The 22,273-nt window shown below is 34.7% G+C and overlaps 1 protein-coding gene and 1 long non-coding RNA gene across 2 annotated transcripts; both read right to left on the bottom strand.

The window, feature by feature from the left end:
- Positions 1-12,744: 12,744 nt before the first annotated feature.
- Positions 12,745-13,431, bottom strand: LOC110920164. The gene has a single exon (XM_022164395.1). It carries the CDS (start codon positions 13,429-13,431, stop codon positions 12,745-12,747), a length of 687 nt encoding a protein of 228 aa, XP_022020087.1.
- A 5,146-nt stretch (positions 13,432-18,577) lies between these two features.
- Positions 18,578-20,637, bottom strand: LOC110918557. Its single transcript, XR_002581409.2, has 3 exons — positions 20,371-20,637; positions 19,909-19,993; positions 18,578-19,027 (listed from the first exon to the last, which is right to left on the bottom strand). It is a non-coding gene; the product is annotated as an uncharacterized LOC110918557 (long non-coding RNA).
- Between the last annotated feature and the right edge of the window lie 1,636 nt (positions 20,638-22,273).

The raw sequence follows: 22,273 nt of genomic DNA on the forward strand, positions 1-22,273 counted from the left end.
TATAATTAAAATTTCATTTATTAAAATACCAAAGTTCATACATTGTCATAGAAAAGGAAATAACATAACATCAAACATAGATTATTTCAAGGTGGGTTTCTAAGCCATCCTATTTATTTCTTCAAATCTTGATTCCTCATCCTGCAGTATGCATTTAAAATAAAATCAACAAAACATGTTGGCGAGTATACAAGTTTGAATATAGTATAATATGATTAAAATAGTTTAACATGATCAAATCCACGTGACTACATGATTTCATATTAACAGTTATACTCGTAACGATGAATCTATGTGTTCAAACCAAAGTTTAACGCAATTAACATAGCCTAACCCTAGAAGGGTGGTAACATGAGTAACATAGAATAAACCTAACAATACCCATAATATTATGGGAGGGGCGTTACAACCTACAGCGCTGCCATTGTTAGGGGAGGCTTGCAAAGTTAATGAACACATAATCATAAATGTTTAACATTAGCATAACATGATTAACATGAGTCAAATAGATTCACATGAAATGTGGATTGACAGTGCAAAAATGTTTAACATAGTGCTTTTGATATAGGAAATGCATACAGCACCCAAAATGTGATAAAATAGAAAATGGGTCATGTATACTCACCTTAGGTTGCGTTGCGTATTTCTTGGAAAAGATTAAGAATCAGGGATTTCCCAAGAGGATGTGCACAAGAGATTTACCCTATTAATTTTGAGGATTTGTTAAATATTGGGAATTTAGAGATTATTTAAATAACAAGGCTTTTATAAAAATAATATTAACATTTCTAAAATAACAATCATATGTTTCATATTTTTTTTATTTAATAAAATGTATGACAATTTATTTATAAATAAGTAAATAACAATAAATACTGGTTTTTATATATTATCATAATAATATAACTGGTTTTACCAAGTATTATTATAAATATTATTACTAGAATTTTAGATTATAAATAATAATTTCTGATTTAATAAATTAATAATTCTGATTTTAAAAGTATAAATTCTGATTTAAAATACTAATTCTGATTTTATAATATTTCAGATTTAAAAATTATATTAATAAATCTGTTTAAAATAATAATAATAATTATATTAATAAATCTGTTTTAATAATGAACATAATAATATTAATAAATCTGATTAAATAAAGAATAATTCAGATTTTGAATAATAAATTTAATAATAATTCTGAAAATTTATAAATAAATCTGATTATTATAAAATATTAATTCTGAATTTATAAAATAATAATAATTATATCTGAATTATGTTAATTGTAATATTATATTTGATTTATATCAATAAATAAATCTGATTTGTTTTATTGTAAAAATTCTGGTTTTAAGATTTAAAAATAAATTTGTTTAATAATAATATAAATAAATCTGTTTATTAATAATATTATAGTGATAATGTATTTGATTAATATAAATAAATAAATCTGATTTTTAAATAAGTAACTGAAATATTATTAGTAATAATATTAATATTAGTAAACATAATAATAATAATAATAATAATAATAATAATAATAATAATAACAATAGTAATATAAACGAACTGAAATTAAAAAGAAAACGGGAAAATGAATCGAAACGGGAATTCGTACCGGACAACGGTCACCGGCGGCAATGGCGGTGGTCGGAGGTGGTGCAGTTTCCGGCGAAGGTGGGTGGTGGTTTTCCGGCGGTTCGAAGCGAAGACGACTCGGGTTCGGGTTGATTCAGCTTGATTCGGTTTGATCGAGGTGTGAAGGAACGAAAACGAAGTGTTGGGTCGAGTTTATATAAGAGGTTGGAGGTGTCGGTTTCGGAAACGGAAAGTCACCAAGGTTCCGATAACCATTCAATAAGTCGAAGAAGATGATCAGGTTTCTGGGCGGTTATATTTTAAATCATGCATTAATTAGATGTTAAATACAATACGGGGTCGGGATATGCCGGATGTGGCATTCCCGGCCGAGTGGTTAGGTTGTTGCTTGTTGAAGAAGAGGTCTCGAGTTCGATCCGGTTCCAACGCGTTCAAACCCTTTTTTTTTAATCAGTTAACATGACTAACTGGGTTAGTCACTAACTGGGTTTTCTAACTCAGTTAGTGCTGCTCTTTAATAAACTTAACCTGGTTAGCTGATTTAACCAGGATTAGCTAACCAGGTTAGTTTAATTAACCAAAATCATCAAAATCAATAAAAACTAGGATTTCGACCCGCCGCAATGCGGCGGAGATTTTTTAGTTATAACTAAGTTAATTTAGGACTCGCACGTTATGTTAAACCTGTCAAACGGGGAAAAAATAGACGATGTAAAAATGTTCACCCACACACGCACGTTGCGTCGTGTTAACACGCAAAATTTAAAATGAAACGTAAAAACGTTAAACCAAAGACGCGCGTTGTGATGTGTTAAGTCACAAAATTTAGGACCAAGCATAAAGCGAAAAATTTGCGAAAAAATGAAAACTATAAATGATCAAAGTTGAAAGTAAAAAAAAAAAGTTATGAGAATAGATTACAATAGATAAAAAGTTTTGGTTTAAAAGTAACTTATGAAATACTTTTGGGTGAAAAGTAACTTATGAAATACTTTTGGGTGAAAAGTAAAAAAAAATCATTTTTATGGAAAACCCCCAAAGCCAACGTTACGACAACCATATGCATAACCATTTTTTCTTTGAAAACCCCCAAAGCACACTCCGCGTTGCGGCGGGGCGTAAAAGAGTGTGTCAAATAGTAATAATGTCACACAACCGTCATCGACCACCAACACTGACTCGACCTAAGATATGCGTGTTGCGACGAACCTGTCAAACAGGAAAAAATAGAGGTAAAAACGTTGAACCATACATGCACGTTACGTCATATTAACTCAAAAAATTTAGAACTATACGTAAAACGAAAATTTGCGAAAGATGAAAAGTATAAGTGACAAAAGTTGCGAAGTTAAATTGTAAATAATGAAAAGTTTTGGGTTAAAGTTAAAAAACAAATTATGTAGGGTTAAAATTGAAAAAGGTAAAAACCTTTTGGCTAAAAGTGAAAATTAAACTTTTTTTTTTGAAAAACTCATAAAGCATAAAGTACAAGTTGCTATGCATAAAAAACTTGCAAACTTATATATGGAATAATTTAGAAAAAAATATTTATTTATTTAATTATTAATTTATTTATTTAAAATATTGATAAAATAATATAAAAATTATTTTAACCCAAATTTCGATATTTTTACCGAATTAACGTATAAATTCCCAATTTTTGTACGGTTTAGGGTAATCTCTTGGAAATGAAGAATTTGAGAGCTGAGATTAAGATGAAATTTCACTGTTTTTACGTGTTTAACATAGTTTCAACATGTTATCAATTGTTTCAACAATACATAGCATTCAAACACAAATATGGATAAAATCATGCATTTTCATTATGATTTCAAGTCTCGAGTACAAGTTGGTAATAGAATCAAATACTACAAAGGTACAACTTACAAAAATAGAAAGTACAAGCAGACTTGCCAAAAATGGAAAGATCGAAAATACGAGGTGTCACAGTCTCCCCTACTTTAGGAGATTTCGTCCTCGAAATCTTAAGAAGAAGACTGATTCGTGTTCCCAAACTTGAAATGAAGATAACGCTCAAATATAAAGTTTCGTTGAAAACGAAAAAGAGTTGGCAACTACCTCTGAGGTAAGGAAATCACCCCTAGCTCATTGGTGGAGTTGAAAATTGAGCGAAGCTAATTGTCAAGGTAAGGAAATCACTCCTATCTTGATGATATTAGCATAAAATTTAGAACAATCCACATGACACACTTAGTTAACAAGATTAACGTATCACTGGCATGTGAATAAACATGTCAACCCATTGTGTACCGCAATTGAAAGACTTAACATGACCACTAGAATACGGGCGGGCGCTACTCCTATAGCACTACGCATAGTGCTATACATGTTAAGGTGTGGGTTAAAAGACAAGTTCATCACATAAGAATAACCCAGTAATCACGAATCCAGTATAACATATTAGTATGCATGTATTAAATTGAAATTATATAACGTACAAATGTAAAACACATGAAAAAAATGAGATAGCATAAAAGAGATTTAACGTAAAACATAATAATTGAGATAACATAAAAAGAGATTTATCATAAAAAAACATGGATTGTCACGGAACGTAACTTAAGACTATTCCAAAGTGAATCGAAATCCTTTTCGAATTAAGGAGACGTGCTTTGGCCTAATAGACAAACACTCTCATCGAGGAGAGACTAACGACGTTTGTCCTTCCAGTTACTACACGTCCTTAATCGATTGGGAAAATCGAAACTTTGGCGAGATCGAAAATCAAGGAATGGGACTAGTTAACAAGATGCGAGTTTCACCTCTAACTTGATAACATCGTACCCTAATGTGGTTGGTACTTATCCTAAGATAAGGGTCCACTAGAATATGAAATGGAAAACTCCCAACAAGGTTTGGATATCACTCCTAACTTGAGGGTAGATTTCGTGCAAAAATCAAAGTATAGCTGAGTGAAAATCATCACCAAGTGTGGGAATCACCCCTATCTTGATGAATCATTTCGATTGTGTTGTAAGAGTGTCTTCAAAGCTTCCATGTGTGTATTGTGTTAGCCTTAGGAAAGGCTTGTATATTAGAAGTCCAAAAGAATAGAGGGAAGCAAGGAAGAGAGAAGGGAATATTGTCTTAAACAGCAAATAAATGAGAAAGCTCCTAAACTATAGACTAGGTAAAAGCATTCCTACTTTTCCTAATTCCCCATAGTTATGGCTCTGATACCAATCTGGTATCAGAGTACTCCTACTATAGACTAGGGAAAAGTATAGGAATTCTACCTAATTCCCTATAGTTATGGCTCTGATACCAATCTGTCACACCCCAACCGATGGCGGAAACATCGGGATGAGACGTACAAACTGTTCAAAGACATCATAACACTAAATGTGACAATATAATTAAAATTTCATTTATTAAAATACCAAAGTTCATACATTGTCATAGAAAAGGAAATAACATAACATCAAACATAGATTATTTCAAGGTGGGTTTCTAAGCCATCCTATTTATTTCTTCAAATCTTGATTCCTCATCCTGCAGTATGCATTTAAAATAAAATCAACAAAACATGTTGGCGAGTATACAAGTTTGAATATAGTATAATATGATTAAAATAGTTTAACATGATCAAATCCACGTGACTACATGATTTCATATTAACAGTTATACTCGTAACGATGAATCTATGTGTTCAAACCAAAGTTTAACGCAATTAACATAGCCTAACCCTAGAAGGGTGGTAACATGAGTAACATAGAATAAACCTAACAATACCCATAATATTATGGGAGGGGCGTTACAACCTACAGCGCTGCCATTGTTAGGGGAGGCTTGCAAAGTTAATGAACACATAATCATAAATGTTTAACATTAGCATAACATGATTAACATGAGTCAAATAGATTCATATGAAATGTGGATTGACAGTGCAAAAATGTTTAACATAGTGCTTTTGATATAGGAAATGCATACAGCACCCAAAATGTGATAAAATATAAAATGGGTCATGTATACTCACCTTAGGTTGCGTTGCGTATTTCTTGGAAAAGATTAAGAATCAGGGATTTCCCAAGAGGATGTGCACAAGAGATTTACCCTATTAATTTTGAGGATTTGTTAAATATTGGGAATTTAGAGATTATTTAAATAACAAGGCTTTTATAAAAATAATATTAACATTTCTAAAATAACAATCATATGTTTCATATTTTTTTATTTAATAAAATGTATGACAATTTATTTATAAATAAGTAAATAACAATAAATACTGGTTTTTATATATTATCATAATAATATAACTGGTTTTACCAAGTATTATTATAAATATTATAACTAAAATTTTAGATTATAAATAATAATTTCTGATTTAATAAATTAATAATTCTGATTTTAAAAGTATAAATTCTGATTTAAAATACTAATTCTGATTTTATAATATTTCAGATTTAAAAATTATATTAATAAATCTGTTTAAAATAATAATAATAATTATATTAATAAATCTGTTTTAATAATGAACATAATAATATAAATAAATCTGATTAAATAAAGAATAATTCAGATTTTAAATAATAAATTTAATAATAATTCTAAAAATTTATAAATAAATCTGATTATTATAAAATATTAATTCTGAATTTATAAAATAATAATAATTGTATCTGAATTATGTTAATTGTAATATTATATTTGATTTATATCAATAAATAAATCTGATTTGTTTTATTGTAAAAATTCTGGTTTTAAGATTTAAAAATAAATTTGTTTAATAATAATATAAATAAATCTGTTTATTAATAATATTATAGTGATAATGTATTTGATTAATATAAATAAATAAATCTGATTTTTAAATAATTAACTGAAATATTATTAGTAATAATATTAATATTAGTAAACATAATAATAATAATAATAATAATAATAACAATAGTAATATAAACGAACTGAAATTAAAAAGAAAACGGGAAAACGAATCGAAACGGGAATTCGTACCGGACAACGGTCACCGGCGGCAATGGCGGTGGTCGGAGGTGGTGCAGTTTCCGGCGAAGGTGGGTGGTGGTTTTCCGGCGGTTCGAAGCGAAGACGACTCGGGTTCGGGTTGATTCAGCTTGATTCGGTTTGATCGAGGTGTGAAGGAACGAAAACGAAGTGTTGGGTCGAGTTTATATAAGAGGTTGGAGGTGTCGGTTTCGGAAACGGAAAGTCACCAAGGTTCCGGTAACCATTCAATAAGTCGAAGAAGATGATCAGGTTTCTGGGCGGTTATATTTTAAATCATGCATTAATTAGATGTTAAATACAATACGGGGTCGGGATATGCCGGATGTGGCATTCCCTGCCGAGTGGTTAGGTTGTTGCTTGTTGAAGAAGAGGTCTCGAGTTCGATCCGGTTCCAACGCGTTCAAACCCTTTTTTTTAAATCAGTTAACATGACTAACTGGGTTAGTCACTAACTGGGTTTTCTAACTCAGTTAGTGCTGCTCTTTAATAAACTTAACCTGGTTAGCTGATTTAACCAGGATTAGCTAACCAGGTTAGTTTAATTAACCAAAATCATCAAAATCAATAAAAATTTAGAAAAAAATATTTATTTATTTAATTATTAATTTACTTATTTAAAATATTGATAAAATAATATAAAAATTATTTTAACCCAAATTTCGATATTTTTACCGAATTAACGTATAAATTCCCAATTTTTGTACGGTTTAGGGTAATCTCTTGGAAATGAAGAATTTGAGAGCTGAGATTAAGATGAAATTTCACTGTTTTTACGTGTTTAACATAGTTTCAACATGTTATCAATTGTTTCAACAATACATAGCATTCAAACACAAATATGGATAAAATCATCCATTTTCATTATGATTTCAAGTCTCGAGTACAATTTGGGAATAGAATCAAATACTACAAAGGTACAACTTACAAAAATAGAAAGTACAAGCAGACTTGCCAAAAATGGAAAGATCGAAAATACGAGGTGTCACAGTCTCCCTTACTTTAGGAGATTTCGTCCTCGAAATCTTAAGAAGAAGACTGATTCGTGTTCCCAAACTTGAAATGAAGATAACGCTCAAATATAAAGTTTCGTTGAAAACGAAAAAGAGTTGGCAACTACCTCTGAGGTAAGGAAATCACCCCTAGCTCATTGGTGGAGTTGAAAATTGAGCGAAGCTAATTGTCAAGGTAAGGAAATCACTCCTATCTTGATGATATTAGCATAAAATTTAGAACAATCCACATGACACACTTAGTTAACAAGATTAACGTATCACTGGCATGTGAATAAACATGTCAACCCATTGTGTACCGCAATTGAAAGACTTAACATGACCACTAGAATACGGGCGAGCGCTACTCCTATAGCACTACGCATAGTGCTATACATGTTAAGGTGTGGGTTAAAAGACAAGTTCATCACATAAGAATAACCCAGTAATCACGAATCCAGTATAACATATTAGTATGCATGTATTAAATTGAAATTATATAACGTACAAATGTAAAACACATGAAAAAAATGAGATAGCATAAAAGAGATTTAACGTAAAACATAATAATTGAGATAACATAAAAAGAGATTTATCATAAAAAAAAACATGGATTGTCACGGAACGTAACTTAAGACTATTCCAAAGTGAATCGAAATCCTTTTCGAATTAAGGAGACGTGCTTTGGCCTAATAGACAAACACTCTCATCGAGGAGCGACTAACGACGTTTGTCCTTCCAGTTACTACACGTCCTTAATCGATTGGGAAAATCGAAACTTTGGCGAGATCGAAAATCAAGGAATGGGACTAGTTAACAAGATGCGAGTTTCACCTCTAACTTGATAACATCGTACCCTAATGTGGTTGGTACTTATCCTAAGATAAGGGTCCACTAGAATATGAAATGGAAAACTCCCAACAAGGTTTGGATATCACTCCTAACTTGAGGGTAGATTTCGTGCAAAAATCAAAGTATAGCTGAGTGAAAATCATCACCAAGTGTGGGAATCACCCCTATCTTGATGAATCATTTCGATTGTGTTGTAAGAGTGTCTTCAAAGCTTCCATGTGTGTATTGTGTTAGCCTTAGGAAAGGCTTGTATATTAGAAGTCCAAAAGAATAGAGGGAAGCAAGGAAGAGAGAAGGGAATATTGTCTTAAACAGCAAATAAATGAGAAAGCTCCTAAACTATAGACTAGGTAAAAGCATTCCTACTTTTCCTAATTCCCCATAGTTATGGCTCTGATACCAATCTGGTATCAGAGTACTCCTACTATAGACTAGGGAAAAGTATAGGAATTCTACCTAATTCCCTATAGTTATGGCTCTGATACCAATCTGTCACACCCCAACCGATGGCGGAAACATCGGGATGAGACGTACAAACTGTTCAAAGACATCATAACACTAAATGTGACAATATAATTAAAATTTCATTTATTAAAATACCAAAGTTCATACATTGTCATAGAAAAGGAAATAACATAACATCAAACATAGATTATTTCAAGGTGGGTTTCTAAGCCATCCTATTTATTTCTTCAAATCTTGATTCCTCATCCTGCAGTATGCATTTAAAATAAAATCAACAAAACATGTTGGCGAGTATACAAGTTTGAATATAGTATAATATGATTAAAATAGTTTAACATGATCAAATCCACGTGACTACATGATTTCATATTAACAGTTATACTCGTAACGATGAATCTATGTGTTCAAACCAAAGTTTAACGCAATTAACATAGCCTAACCCTAGAAGGGTGGTAACATGAGTAACATAGAATAAACCTAACAATACCCATAATATTATGGGAGGGGCGTTACAACCTACAGCGCTGCCATTGTTAGGGGAGGCTTGCAAAGTTAATGAACACATAATCATAAATGTTTAACATTAGCATAACATGATTAACATGAGTCAAATAGATTCACATGAAATGTGGATTGACAGTGCAAAAATGTTTAACATAGTGCTTTTGATATAGGAAATGCATACAGCACCCAAAATGTGATAAAATAGAAAATGGGTCATGTATACTCACCTTAGGTTGCGTTGCGTATTTCTTGGAAAAGATTAAGAATCAGGGATTTCCCAAGAGGATGTGCACAAGAGATTTACCCTATTAATTTTGAGGATTTGTTAAATATTGGGAATTTAGAGATTATTTAAATAACAAGGCTTTTATAAAAATAATATTAACATTTCTAAAATAACAATCATATGTTTCATATTTTTTTTATTTAATAAAATGTATGACAATTTATTTATAAATAAGTAAATAACAATAAATACTGGTTTTTATATATTATCATAATAATATAACTGGTTTTACCAAGTATTATTATAAATATTATTACTAAAATTTTAGATTATAAATAATAATTTCTGATTTAATAAATTAATAATTCTGATTTTAAAAGTATAAATTCTGATTTAAAATACTAATTCTGATTTTATAATATTTCAGATTTAAAAATTATATTAATAAATCTGTTTAAAATAATAATAATAATTATATTAATAAATCTGTTTTAATAATGAACATAATAATATTAATAAATCTGATTAAATAAAGAATAATTCAGATTTTAAATAATAAATTTAATAATAATTCTGAAAATTTATAAATAAATCTGATTAATATAAAATATTAATTCTGAATTTATAAAATAATAATAATTATATCTGAATTATGTTAATTGTAATATTATATTTGATTTATATCAATAAATAAATCTGATTTGTTTTATTGTAAAAATTCTGGTTTTAAGATTTAAAAATAAATTTGTTTAATAATAATATAAATAAATCTGTTTATTAATAATAATATAGTGATAATGTATTTGATTAATATAAATAAATAAATCTGATTTTTAAATAATTAACTGAAATATTATTAGTAATAATATTAATATTAGTAAACATAATAATAATAATAATAATAATAATAATAATAATAATAATAATAATAATAATAACAATAGTAATATAAACGAACTGAAATTAAAAAGAAAACGGGAAAACGAATCGAAACGGGAATTCGTACCGGACAACGGTCACCGGCGGCAATGGCGGTGGTCGGAGGTGGTGCAGTTTCCGGCGAAGGTGGGTGGTGGTTTTCCGGCGGTTCGAAGCGAAGACGACTCGGGTTCGGGTTGATTCAGCTTGATTCGGTTTGATCGAGGTGTGAAGGAACGAAAACGAAGTGTTGGGTCGAGTTTATATAAGAGGTTGGAGGTGTCGGTTTCGGAAACGGAAAGTCACCAAGGTTCCGGTAACCATTCAATAAGTCGAAGAAGATGATCAGGTTTCTGGGCGGTTATATTTTAAATCATGCATTAATTAGATGTTAAATACAATACGGGGTCGGGATATGCCGGATGTGGCATTCCCTGCCGAGTGGTTAAGTTGTTGCTTGTTGAAGAAGAGGTCTCGAGTTCGATCCGGTTCCAACGCGTTCAAACCCTTTTTTTTTTTAAATCAGTTAACATGACTAACTGGGTTAGTCACTAACTGGGTTTTCTAACTCAGTTAGTGCTGCTCTTTAATAAACTTAACCTGGTTAGCTGATTTAACCAGGATTAGCTAACCAGGTTAGTTTAATTAACCAAAATCATCAAAATCAATAAAAATTTAGAAAAAAATATTTATTTATTTAATTTTAATTATTAATTTACTTATTTAAAATATTGATAAAATAATATAAAAATTATTTTAACCCAAATTTCGATATTTTTACCGAATTAACGTATAAATTCCCAATTTTTGTACGGTTTAGGGTAATCTCTTGGAAATGAAGAATTTGAGAGCTGAGATTAAGATGAAATTTCACTGTTTTTACGTGTTTAACATAGTTTCAACATGTTATCAATTGTTTCAACAATACATAGCATTCAAACACAAATATGGATAAAATCATGCATTTTCATTATGATTTCAAGTCTCGAGTACAATTTGGGAATAGAATCAAATACTACAAAGGTACAACTTACAAAAATAGAAAGTACAAGCAGACTTGCCAAAAGTGGAAAGATCGAAAATACGAGGTGTCACACTAACTTTCGTACCTCTCTGACAACCGCTGCCTTTCGATCTGGAGCCATAGTGCGCTTACCTTGTGCAATCGGTTTAATGTCGGGAAGTGTTGCTAGCTTGTGTTCCGCCTTATGACGGGGTATTCCCGTCATGTAGGAATGTTCAAAAGCGAAGATGTCTACATTCCTTCTCAGTAGTTGTTTCAAATCGTTTTTAATCTCGGGAGAGAGGTTGTCACCTATCGTAACTCTCTGGTCCGGATGATGTGTGCTTAATACCCATCTTTCCGGACCGATGGCCCCGGTAGGTCCTTGGCGACATCTTTTAGTGTCCAATACTTCCCCTAGTTTGTCACGAAACACCGTCGCAACACCCCGCGGGGTAGGAAACTTCATGAAACCGCGCGTCGTGGAGACTATAGCGTCTAATTTTCCTAGGGTGAATCTTCCAATGATCACATTGTGGTATGACTCAGCGCGTACCACAAGGAAAGTTAGGAGTATGGTCCTTTCTCGGGGCTCTTGTCCGAATGTGACTGGAAAGGTAATCTGACCAATAGGGTCAACCTTCTCCCATGTGAACCCTTTAATGGGGGCGTGTACTGATTCGAGCAGCCTTTTGTCTTCTGGCTGCATTCTATTGAAACGGTGTTCATATATAATGTCTTATGAGCTCCCGGTGTCTACCAGGATCCTTCTCATGTGATAATTTCCCACTACAGCAGATATAATCAGAGCATCCGTATTAAGGTGCAAATCTTCCACGCGAGGCTCAATGGTCATAGTTGCTAACATCCAGGTTCGAGCGTGGAGAAACTCCGCTTTGCCCCTTTTCCCTTATCCGCATATACCATATTTAGCTCTCGCGGTCTTTTACCCGCCGCCTTGTCGCTTTCTTCCTTGACGGGGGACGGGCCCTGCTTGATATCCCTCACTAGATGTGCCAGTTTACCCACTTTCACGAAGTATTCAATCTGCTTCTTTAGCTGAAAGCAGTCGTTTGTATCATGACCGCACCCTTTGTGGTATTCACAATATTTACTTGTGTCTTTGTTGGGGTTGTCTTTCAGCGGCTTTGGGGGATTAAACTTGAGGTTCTTGGAAGCTAGGATCTCTGCTGGTGTCTTGCTTAGGTTGGGGTAGTCGGATCGCGGTTTGGAGGACTCATTCCTTGAATAAGTGTTTCTGGATCTGTCATACCGCGATTCCGTCCTGTCACTCCTTTGGTATCGGTCTCCCCTACCCTTACCTTTAGAACCTCGTTACTCTCTCTCTCTTCTTGGTTTTTCAGAGCCTGCTTCTTCCTGTTGGCAGCATGACTGGCTGCCACGGCCTTTTCTTGTATAACATATACTTTAGCGATCCTTAGTATTTCATCAATGGTGGGAGGTACACCATCCCTTCCATGAAGTGTTCTTAATAACTCATCTTCGTTTACTCCTTGTAGGAAAGCTCCACACGCTAGGTCGTTTGTAACGCCCGGGATTGCCAGGCTTTCTTTATTGAACCTAACGATGAAACTTTCCACCGTTTCGTTGTCTCGCCGGCGAATGTGGAGGAGCTCGTTTCGATCTTTTGTGTGCCTGCGTTGTTGGCTGAATTGTAAGATAAACTTAGCCTCTAGATCTTCAAAACTATCAATTTCCCCCGTGGGAAGACTATCCCACCAAACGCAAGCCGCGCCCACCAGCGTTTGGACGAACATCTTGAACCAAAGGGGCATAGGCCAACAGGCTACTTCTCCTGCACTTTTGAATAGGTTGAGATGATCATCTGGATCGCCTAACCCGTCATACTTGCCTACCGTCTGAGGCATCTTGGGTTTTTCCTTGATAGGAGCTTCCGCTATTCTTCTAGTAAATTTGGATTTGAAAGTAGGATCTACCGGTTTATATGGCCTGGTAAGTTCCTCTTCTTACACATTGATGGGTTGCACAGGGGGGGTTATCCCGCCCTGGCTGATACCCTGGGTGACAGTGAGTGGAATCGGAGTAACGTTCACTGTTGAGCTTGGGCCTCTTCCTGGGGAGAAGCGAGGCCTAGACGTATTTCCCCTATCATATACGGGTTCCGCCGAGGGAGGAGTTTGACTGTAGACTGGTTGGGATGCTGGAAGAGTCCACCAAGGCGGCATATACGCCGCGTATGGCGATTGTTGAGTATAGCCTTGTGGTCCTCCCTGGGGAGTATACGTTGGCGTATTGTATTGGGGCAAGTACCCGTACGGGGGAGCGAAGTAATACCCGGGAAAATAAGCCTGATTTCCTGGAGTAACTGGGGCGTTCATGATTCCCGCGGGCATGACCACAGGTTGATGGGGCGGCGTGGATAACGCCGCTGTTAGCGCTGCTGAATACAGATGTGGCATGGCGTAAGTGACTGAAGGTTGATAGTAGTGGGGTGCGCCACTGTAAGACCCGTTCTTATAAATCAAGGCTTAACGTATATTTTGCGAAAATAATCATGTAATTAATGATTATATATACATCGGAAATACGGGTTTACTAAAAACTTTTACAAATCATAAGTTATTCTACATCACGTGGTTGAATTCGTTGTTTAAAATTTACAACATAGCAAAGTGCGGAAGCGTGTATCTATAGTGTGTTCGGTTCTTCGTTGAGCTTGATCGTCTTCCGGCATCCCAAAGTGTACCTACATTTCATAAACATGAAATGCTTTAGTCTTACGGGGTTTAAATCATGTCCAAACGAGTACGGGAAACAATTGATGTTCAAAAGAAAAACAAGGACTTGAAAAATAATCTCCACCGTAACTTACGGTGGCACCGTAAGTTACGGTGGCCCCTGAGTTCATACTCTTCTACCGTACAACAGTAGGTTACCAGCGTAACTATATCAGCTCCGCCGTAACTTACGGTGGCACCGTAAGTTACGGTGGGCCCTGTATGCAACTTTTCCATTTTGCCGTAATTTGACACGAAATCTTTCGTATCTTTCAAACCGCTTATCCGTTTGACTTACCGTTTCTTCCTGCATGTTTAAAATTTGATTCTCCATCATATAGTGTTGAAATCCGATATCCGGCTTGATAAAATTTAAGACTTTTAAGTCTTCAGCTTAATACTCTTTTACCAAAAATTTGACCCATTTGTGATTTTATCAAACATACAAGTTTGTTCGACCCTTATTTCTCACCAACCTATTAAATTCAATAATGTCTAACATATTAGGTTCCGATTATAGAATTATATACCTTCTTTAATCCATTTCACCCATATGCTTATTTTGACCCGTTTGAGGTATTTACACATTTTAGTCTAGAACTTGTGCTTTTCTTTTGACGCCACAAAAGTCCATGTCTAATTAACTACAAATATTCCACCACAACTATTTTGTGGCGGATTTAACATAATGAATCCCTTTTTCCCAAATTTACCCATTGGTTGATCATTTTACGCAAATGACCGTTTTTGAGCATTTGACCCACGAATATGAATCACTATACGACGAAGGGCTTTCGCTAAATATTTGACCAAAAATTGTATGTTTAACCAAAAGCATATTTAAACGTACCTGGCTCGGGTCAAGGTATTGACCCGTTTACATAACTTTTGCTTTAAAGCTTTCTAGTTTAAGCAACGCATACTTATGTTATTTCCTGTGATTACAAAACTCAACAAGCGATTGTCAAATGTAATTGTCAAATGGTGCTAACAACACCATTTGACCCATTTAGTCTAATTTGCCATTTATCCATATGAGATGGTACTTAGTTACCATTTCATCCCTTTAAACCTAACACGGTTTTCCTTTAACTTGTTTTACTTAAAACCGTTTTTATTTGTTCGTCATTACATGACTAATTTACCTTTTTACTCCTTTTACCATGATTCATGATTTCTACAATTTTCCCTTGTTCCGACTCTCATTGAATCGCGTCGGAACATTGTATACCAACACTTAGTAGCATTCATATGCAATACTTGAAATTAAGTAATTTTGCAAGCAATGTAAAGGGGCGTAAGCTCCACTTACCTCGCATCCGAATATGCTTTTCTTCTCGTGCTTGATTCGTTTGACCACTTCTATCCCAAGCCTCCACCTAGCTCGTTAGGCGACAAACTTACAGCCCTCTTGCAATGGGGATCAATAATCTATGCTTGATTTTCGATTTTGACTTGGATTGAGCCTTCAATTTGGAAGTTTGGTGAAGATTTAGGGTTTTGATGTGTGGGGATCGCCCCCCTGTTCTTCTTGTACGACCAGACACCTCCTTGTGGGGTGTTTGGTGTGTTTTATTTAATTAATTAAAGTTAGTTTCAATTTTAACAATATTGGCCCCTCTAATTTGGTTAGTTAATTAAGTAGGGCACAACCTACTTATTTCTAACAATATTCCCCACTTATTAACTAGGTTTAATATTCCTAGTTAACTTTGCGGGTTCGAGAATATTTATGACTAAGTTTATTTCGGGTCCCGTTAACTCGCGCCTTCTATCACTTTATTTCTTAAAAGCTTTTTATTCACTTCAAATAAATATTAGGATTATTAAATAAATTCCTAATATTTTCCAGTTTACTTTTACCACTAACGGTACTTTCCCCGTCTTTAGTATTAACGGGGTTTAATTACCAAACCCGTTTTCGGGGTGTTACAAGTCTACCCCCCTTAAAGAGGTTTCGTCCCCCAAACCTTTTCTTACTTAATTTATCGAGTTCCACTCCATGAATTTGCTCTCGATAATCAATTAAGCATTTCTCATATCTTAACCGATTGTTAGTATTACCAGAAAAGTATGGTAATATCCTTTTGGTTATTAATCATCTACGTATCTTATATGACATGATGCGACTTGAAATAACGTAATCTCGTTATTTCCACTAGTTTAATCAACTTAGCGATATTCAATGCTTTCATATACTATCGGATTTCTTTATGAACCCGTTACTTTGACCTGTTTAAAGGTCTTTAGTGAAATCTTTCACTTTTAGCAACAAATCTTTTTATTTTCAAATTTATTTATTCGGTTCAGTTATACCGAATTTACCACTTACAAGCAAACCAAATTTCTTAACTTGAATTACTGACCTTAACCGGTTTCACTAACTAGACTTATTAGTCCGGTTTCTTTTTACCGCTCGCTTGGTTATAATGTGATTCTTCTTCACATTGTACCTCTTGACCGTGATCATGTCACATCATGTTTAATTTATATCAACCTTTTCATCTTCGAAAATATCACTTTTCGAATATATTGTCTTGCACCTATCAGTGTCAAGATTTGTATATTTCATACTTATTATTTAAATTCCTATCAGAGTCTATGTTTGTAAAAACATTATTTCTTACTAAAACCGAAGTTTTAGTTTTAGGATCTTCTCTTTAACTTTTGTCAATTATCCCTACCAGGATATTGACAGTCCATAATTTATTCTTATTTGGTTATATCCCATTACCGGGCTCATTATTCTCTTGCATTTAACGCTACCCTTATCTGGCTAGCGCTCATTTGTGCCATTCGGCGTTATATTGTATTCAACCTGTTTGACTTATTAATGTGAAATCCATCACTTATAAACAATCAACTTTATTCTTTATTCAACCCATTCGACTTCGAATAGTTGAACATATTTACTCACAATTTCTATATACGAGATTTTATAGTCATAACTTGTAATCCAAGTCCTTTGATTTTTCAACCCGCGTTCACGTCTCTTGGTTTACGCATGCGTTTAATTCTTACCCATCAACCGGGTGTTTTACCGAAGTCGTTATTATTGCAACCCTCCCGGTATGCATTAAGACCTCGCTTCATTTTTTTATATTCCGGCTTTGTTTTTAAGTTTGACGTTTTACAAAAACGACCCGTTAAGGAACATATTTGCATTTTCCGGGTTCGAGTGTAAGTACACTCCCTCCCAATGCTTGTCTAAATCATTTTACATGTTTGCGTTTTCTAGGTTCGAGTGTAAGTACACTCCCTCCCAATACTTGTCTAAATCATTTTACATGCTTGCGTTTTCTGGGTTCGAGTGTAAGTACACTCCCTCCCAATACTTGTCTAAATCATTTTACATGCTTGTGTTTTCTGGGTTCGAGTGTAAGTACACTCCCTCCCAATACTTGTCTAAATCATTTTACATGCTTGCGTTTTCTGGGTTCGAGTGTAAGTACACTCCCTCCCAATACTTGTCTAAATCATTTTACATGCTTGCGTTTTCTGGGTTCGAGTGTAAGTACACTCCCTCCCAATACTTGTCCAAATCATTTTACATGCTTGCGTTTTCTGGGTTCGAGTGTAAGTACACTCCCTCCCAATACTTGTCTAAATCATTTTACATGCTTCTTTGTCCCTTCACTCGGGCTCATTATCGTGATGTAATACGCTTCCGTCACTCGGTTGTGCGTTTACATTATTATCAAATATTTTGCTTATCTGATTCATTTGGGTACTTTTTAATTAGTCCCATTCACCCCGCCCTTACTACATCGGATGTAAACGTGTCCGCCATAAGAAGTTCATGGTATCATATGCCACTACTTACTTGGCCAGAGTAAGCGATTAACACATGACGCACATGACCTTTTTATAGTTTTCACATCACGCCCTATGTAAATAACGCCTCTATTTGTTTCTCTTGGAAACAATATCCCGAATACATTTTCTATTCGGGTTTTTCCAAGTTTTTAATCTACATATGCAACTTTCAATTTCTACTTATTTGTTGCATATTACTATTTGTGCGATTATTTAAAATGTGCACCTGGTAATGTTTGCCCCGACGGGCGTTCCTTGCCATTAACCTTGTTCGCGGTCTTTACGCGATTTAGTCCTCGGTGAGCATGCTCCTCTTGTCATACTTCGGATCGTTCCATCATCGTATCCACAATTCGTTTGACTCTCGTCGTCTTCAACGCGAGTGTCCTTTAATTAAAACATTCACAAGAGTTAGTAATATCAACTTTAATAATCGCCCGTATTATAATATGAGGCTTTTTCTACTATACGCGTCAACGCACGTATTTTCGTCAACTATATCAATCATTTTAATTGGGGTAACGTGTATCACACGATAACCCTATGTGTTGTTCACAACATTTCAACACATACCAAACCATTAATATACATGTACTTACCGGATTTGCGATCAAGCCTCGAACCGAACACATTTTGTCAACAACCTTGAGCTCTGATACCAACTTGTAAGACCCGTTCTTATAAATCAAGGCTTAACGTATATTTTGCGAAAATAATCATGTAATTAATGATTATATATACATCGGAAATACGGGTTTACTAAAAACTTTTACAAATCATAAGTTATTCTACATCACGTGGTTGAATTCGTTGTTTAAAATTTACAACATAGCAAAGTGCGGAAGCGTGTATCTATAGTGTGTTCGGTTCTTCGTTGAGCTTGATCGTCTTCCGGCATCCCAAAGTGTACCTACATTTCATAAACATGAAATGCTTTAGTCTTACGGGGTTTAAATCATGTCCAAACGAGTACGGGAAACAATTGATGTTCAAAAGAAAAACAAGGACTTGAAAAATAATCTCCACCGTAACTTACGGTGGCACCGTAAGTTACGGTGGCCCCTGAGTTCATACTCTTCTACCGTACAACAGTAGGTTACCAGCGTAACCATATCAGCTCCGCCGTAACTTACGGTGGCACCGTAAGTTACGGTGGGCCCTGTATGCAACTTTTCCATTTTGCCGTAATTTGACACGAAATCTTTCGTATCTTTCAAACCGCTTATCCGTTTGACTTGCCGTTTCTTCCTGCATGTTTAAAATTTGATTCTCCATCATATAGTGTTGAAATCCGATATCCGGCTTGATAAAATTTAAGACTTTTAAGTCTTCAGCTTAATACTCTTTTACCAAAAATTTGACCCGTTTGTGATTTTATCAAACATACAAGTTTGTTCGACCCTTATTTCTCACCAACCTATTAAATTCAATAATGTCTAACATATTAGGTTCCGATTATAGAATTATATACCTTCTTTAATCCATTTCACCCATATGCTTATTTTGACCCGTTTGAGGTATTTACACATTTTAGTCTAGAACTTGTGCTTTTCTTTTGACGCCACAAAAGTCCATGTCTAATTAACTACAAATATTCCACCACAACTATTTTGTGGCGGATTTAACATAATGAATCCCTTTTTCCCAAATTTACCCATTGGTTGATCATTTTACGCAAATGACCGTTTTTGAGCATTTGACCCACGAATATGAATCACTATACGACGAAGGGCTTTCGCTAAATATTTGACCAAAAATTGTATGTTTAACCAAAAGCATATTTAAACGTACCTGGCTCGGGTCAAGGTATTGACCCGTTTACATAACTTTTGCTTTAAAGCTTTCTAGTTTAAGCAACGCATACTTATGTTATTTCCTGTGATTACAAAACTCAACAAGCGATTGTCAAATATAATTGTCAAATGGTGCTAACAACACCATTTGACCCATTTAGTCTAATTTGCCATTTATCCATATGAGATGGTACTTAGTTACCATTTCATCCCTTTAAACCTAACCCGGTTTTCCTTTAACTTGTTTTACTTAAAACCGTTTTTATTTGTTCGTCATTACATGACTAATTTACCTTTTTACTCCTTTTACCATGATTCATGATTTCTACCATTTTCCCTTGTTCCGACTCTCATTGAATCGCGTCGGAACATTGTATACCAACACTTAGTAGCATTCATATGCAATACTTGAAATTAAGTAATTTTGCAAGCAATGTAAAGGGGCGTAAGCTCCACTTACCTCGCATCCGAATATGCTTTTCTTCTCGTGCTTGATTCGTTTGACCGCTTCTATTCCAAGCCTCCACCTAGCTCGTTAGGCGACAAACTTACAACCCTCTTGCAATGGGGATCAATAATCTATGCTTGATTTTCGATTTTGACTTGGATTGAGCCTTCAATTTGCAAGTTTGGTGAAGATTTAGGGTTTTGATGTGTGGGGATCGCCCCCCTGTTCTTCTTGTACGACCAGACACCTCCTTGTGGGGTGTTTGGTGTGTTTTATTTAATTAATTAAAGTTAGTTTCAATTTTAACAATATTGGCCCCTCTAATTTGGTTAGTTAATTAAGTAGGGCACAACCTACTTATTTCTAACAATATTCCCCACTTATTAACTAGGTTTAATATTCCTAGTTAACTTTGCGGGTTCGAGAATATTTATGACTAAGTTTATTTCGGGTCCCGTTAACTCGCGCCTTCTATCACTTTATTTCTTAAAAGCTTTTTATTCACTTCAAATAAATATTAGGATTATTAAATAAATTCCTAATATTTGCCAGTTTACTTTTACCACTAACGGTACTTTCCCTGTCTTTAGTATTAACGGGGTTTAATTACCAAACCCGTTTTCGGGGTGTTACAGCCACCCTGTGATATGACGGTGCTGGGGCTAGCAGATGTGATAATCGGCATAGTGCTGTGACGTATAGTCTGTGCACTGGAGGTTGTGGCTGAGGCGAAAACGTTTACGCCTGTTGTGATTGGTCCGACTGACTGGAGTTGTAAAGAAGTGTATGAAAATAAATATGTTGTTGTCGTCCCAGAAGAGGCAGCGGTGGTACCGGCAAAACCTGGTGGGGGTCCCTCTGCCTCAAACTCTAAGTCGAGTGACCTGGTTACAATCGGTGAAACTGGCATGGAGGTAGCGGGGCTTGTCTCTGCCAACAGATTGTTAGTTAACATTGCCTGACTTGGTGTTACTGCTATGTTCTGATAGCTTGCCATCGGGTTCAGTCTTGTTGTTGCTACTTATCTGGTCCCACGGATGGCGCCAATGAAGAAACACTGACCTTCACGGTAGTATCCAACGAGGACTTCAACACTTGGCGATCCGAACAGTTTAACTGCAAAACAGAACACCGTTAGGACTCGTTACAGGAATGGGGTTATTCTTGTAACCACTCTCCGGCGTGAGAATAAGTCTCGGTTGTGGGAGTAAAGAAATATGTGTATGGAAAAAAATTGTGCGAGAGTAAGAAGATCCATATCTTAGATGTTTACCTCTATTTATAGTTTACCATTAGGGTTTCCCTTAACTTAGGATGGGCTCCGATAAGTTAGGGATTTGCATAATCTTCCCAAAAAGTTGGAGATTTGGTTGCGTGACCTATCCATGCAAGATAGTATATTCTAGAACAAATGTCTATGATTATTTATTTATAATAAAATAAAAGGTAATGACCGGGTCGGGTTAGCCGATTCGGATCATACCTCGTTATTACCTTTCATGAGACCATCTTCTCTTTACCTTCCCCTACCAATACCCTTACACCATCCACTATTGTCATACCCCCTCCCCCTTCTCCATCGTACCTTGACCCAGTCAGATTTGTGCACTTCATATTCGCTCCACCTAACTCGACCAAGTTTTCTTCCACCACACCTTAGCGTAGTGATAAGTAAGGTATTATATATTTGGGGAGGATTAGGTTAGTATTACATGTTTAGTTTGATTGTTTAAAATAAATAAAAAGATAAACTAAATTAAACTAATGTTAATATAAAATGCAATTAAAACTAAAAAAGACGAACAAACGATACACACAATTACGGGATAAGAAACCAACAATAACATTGAGATTAAGGTTTGATATATAGCAATAGCACTACATATAATCTAACTTAATTAACTTGGATACAGAT

This window comes from Helianthus annuus, chromosome 16, assembly GCF_002127325.2.
Source record: "Helianthus annuus cultivar XRQ/B chromosome 16, HanXRQr2.0-SUNRISE, whole genome shotgun sequence".
Lineage (NCBI taxonomy): Eukaryota > Viridiplantae > Streptophyta > Magnoliopsida > Asterales > Asteraceae > Helianthus > Helianthus annuus.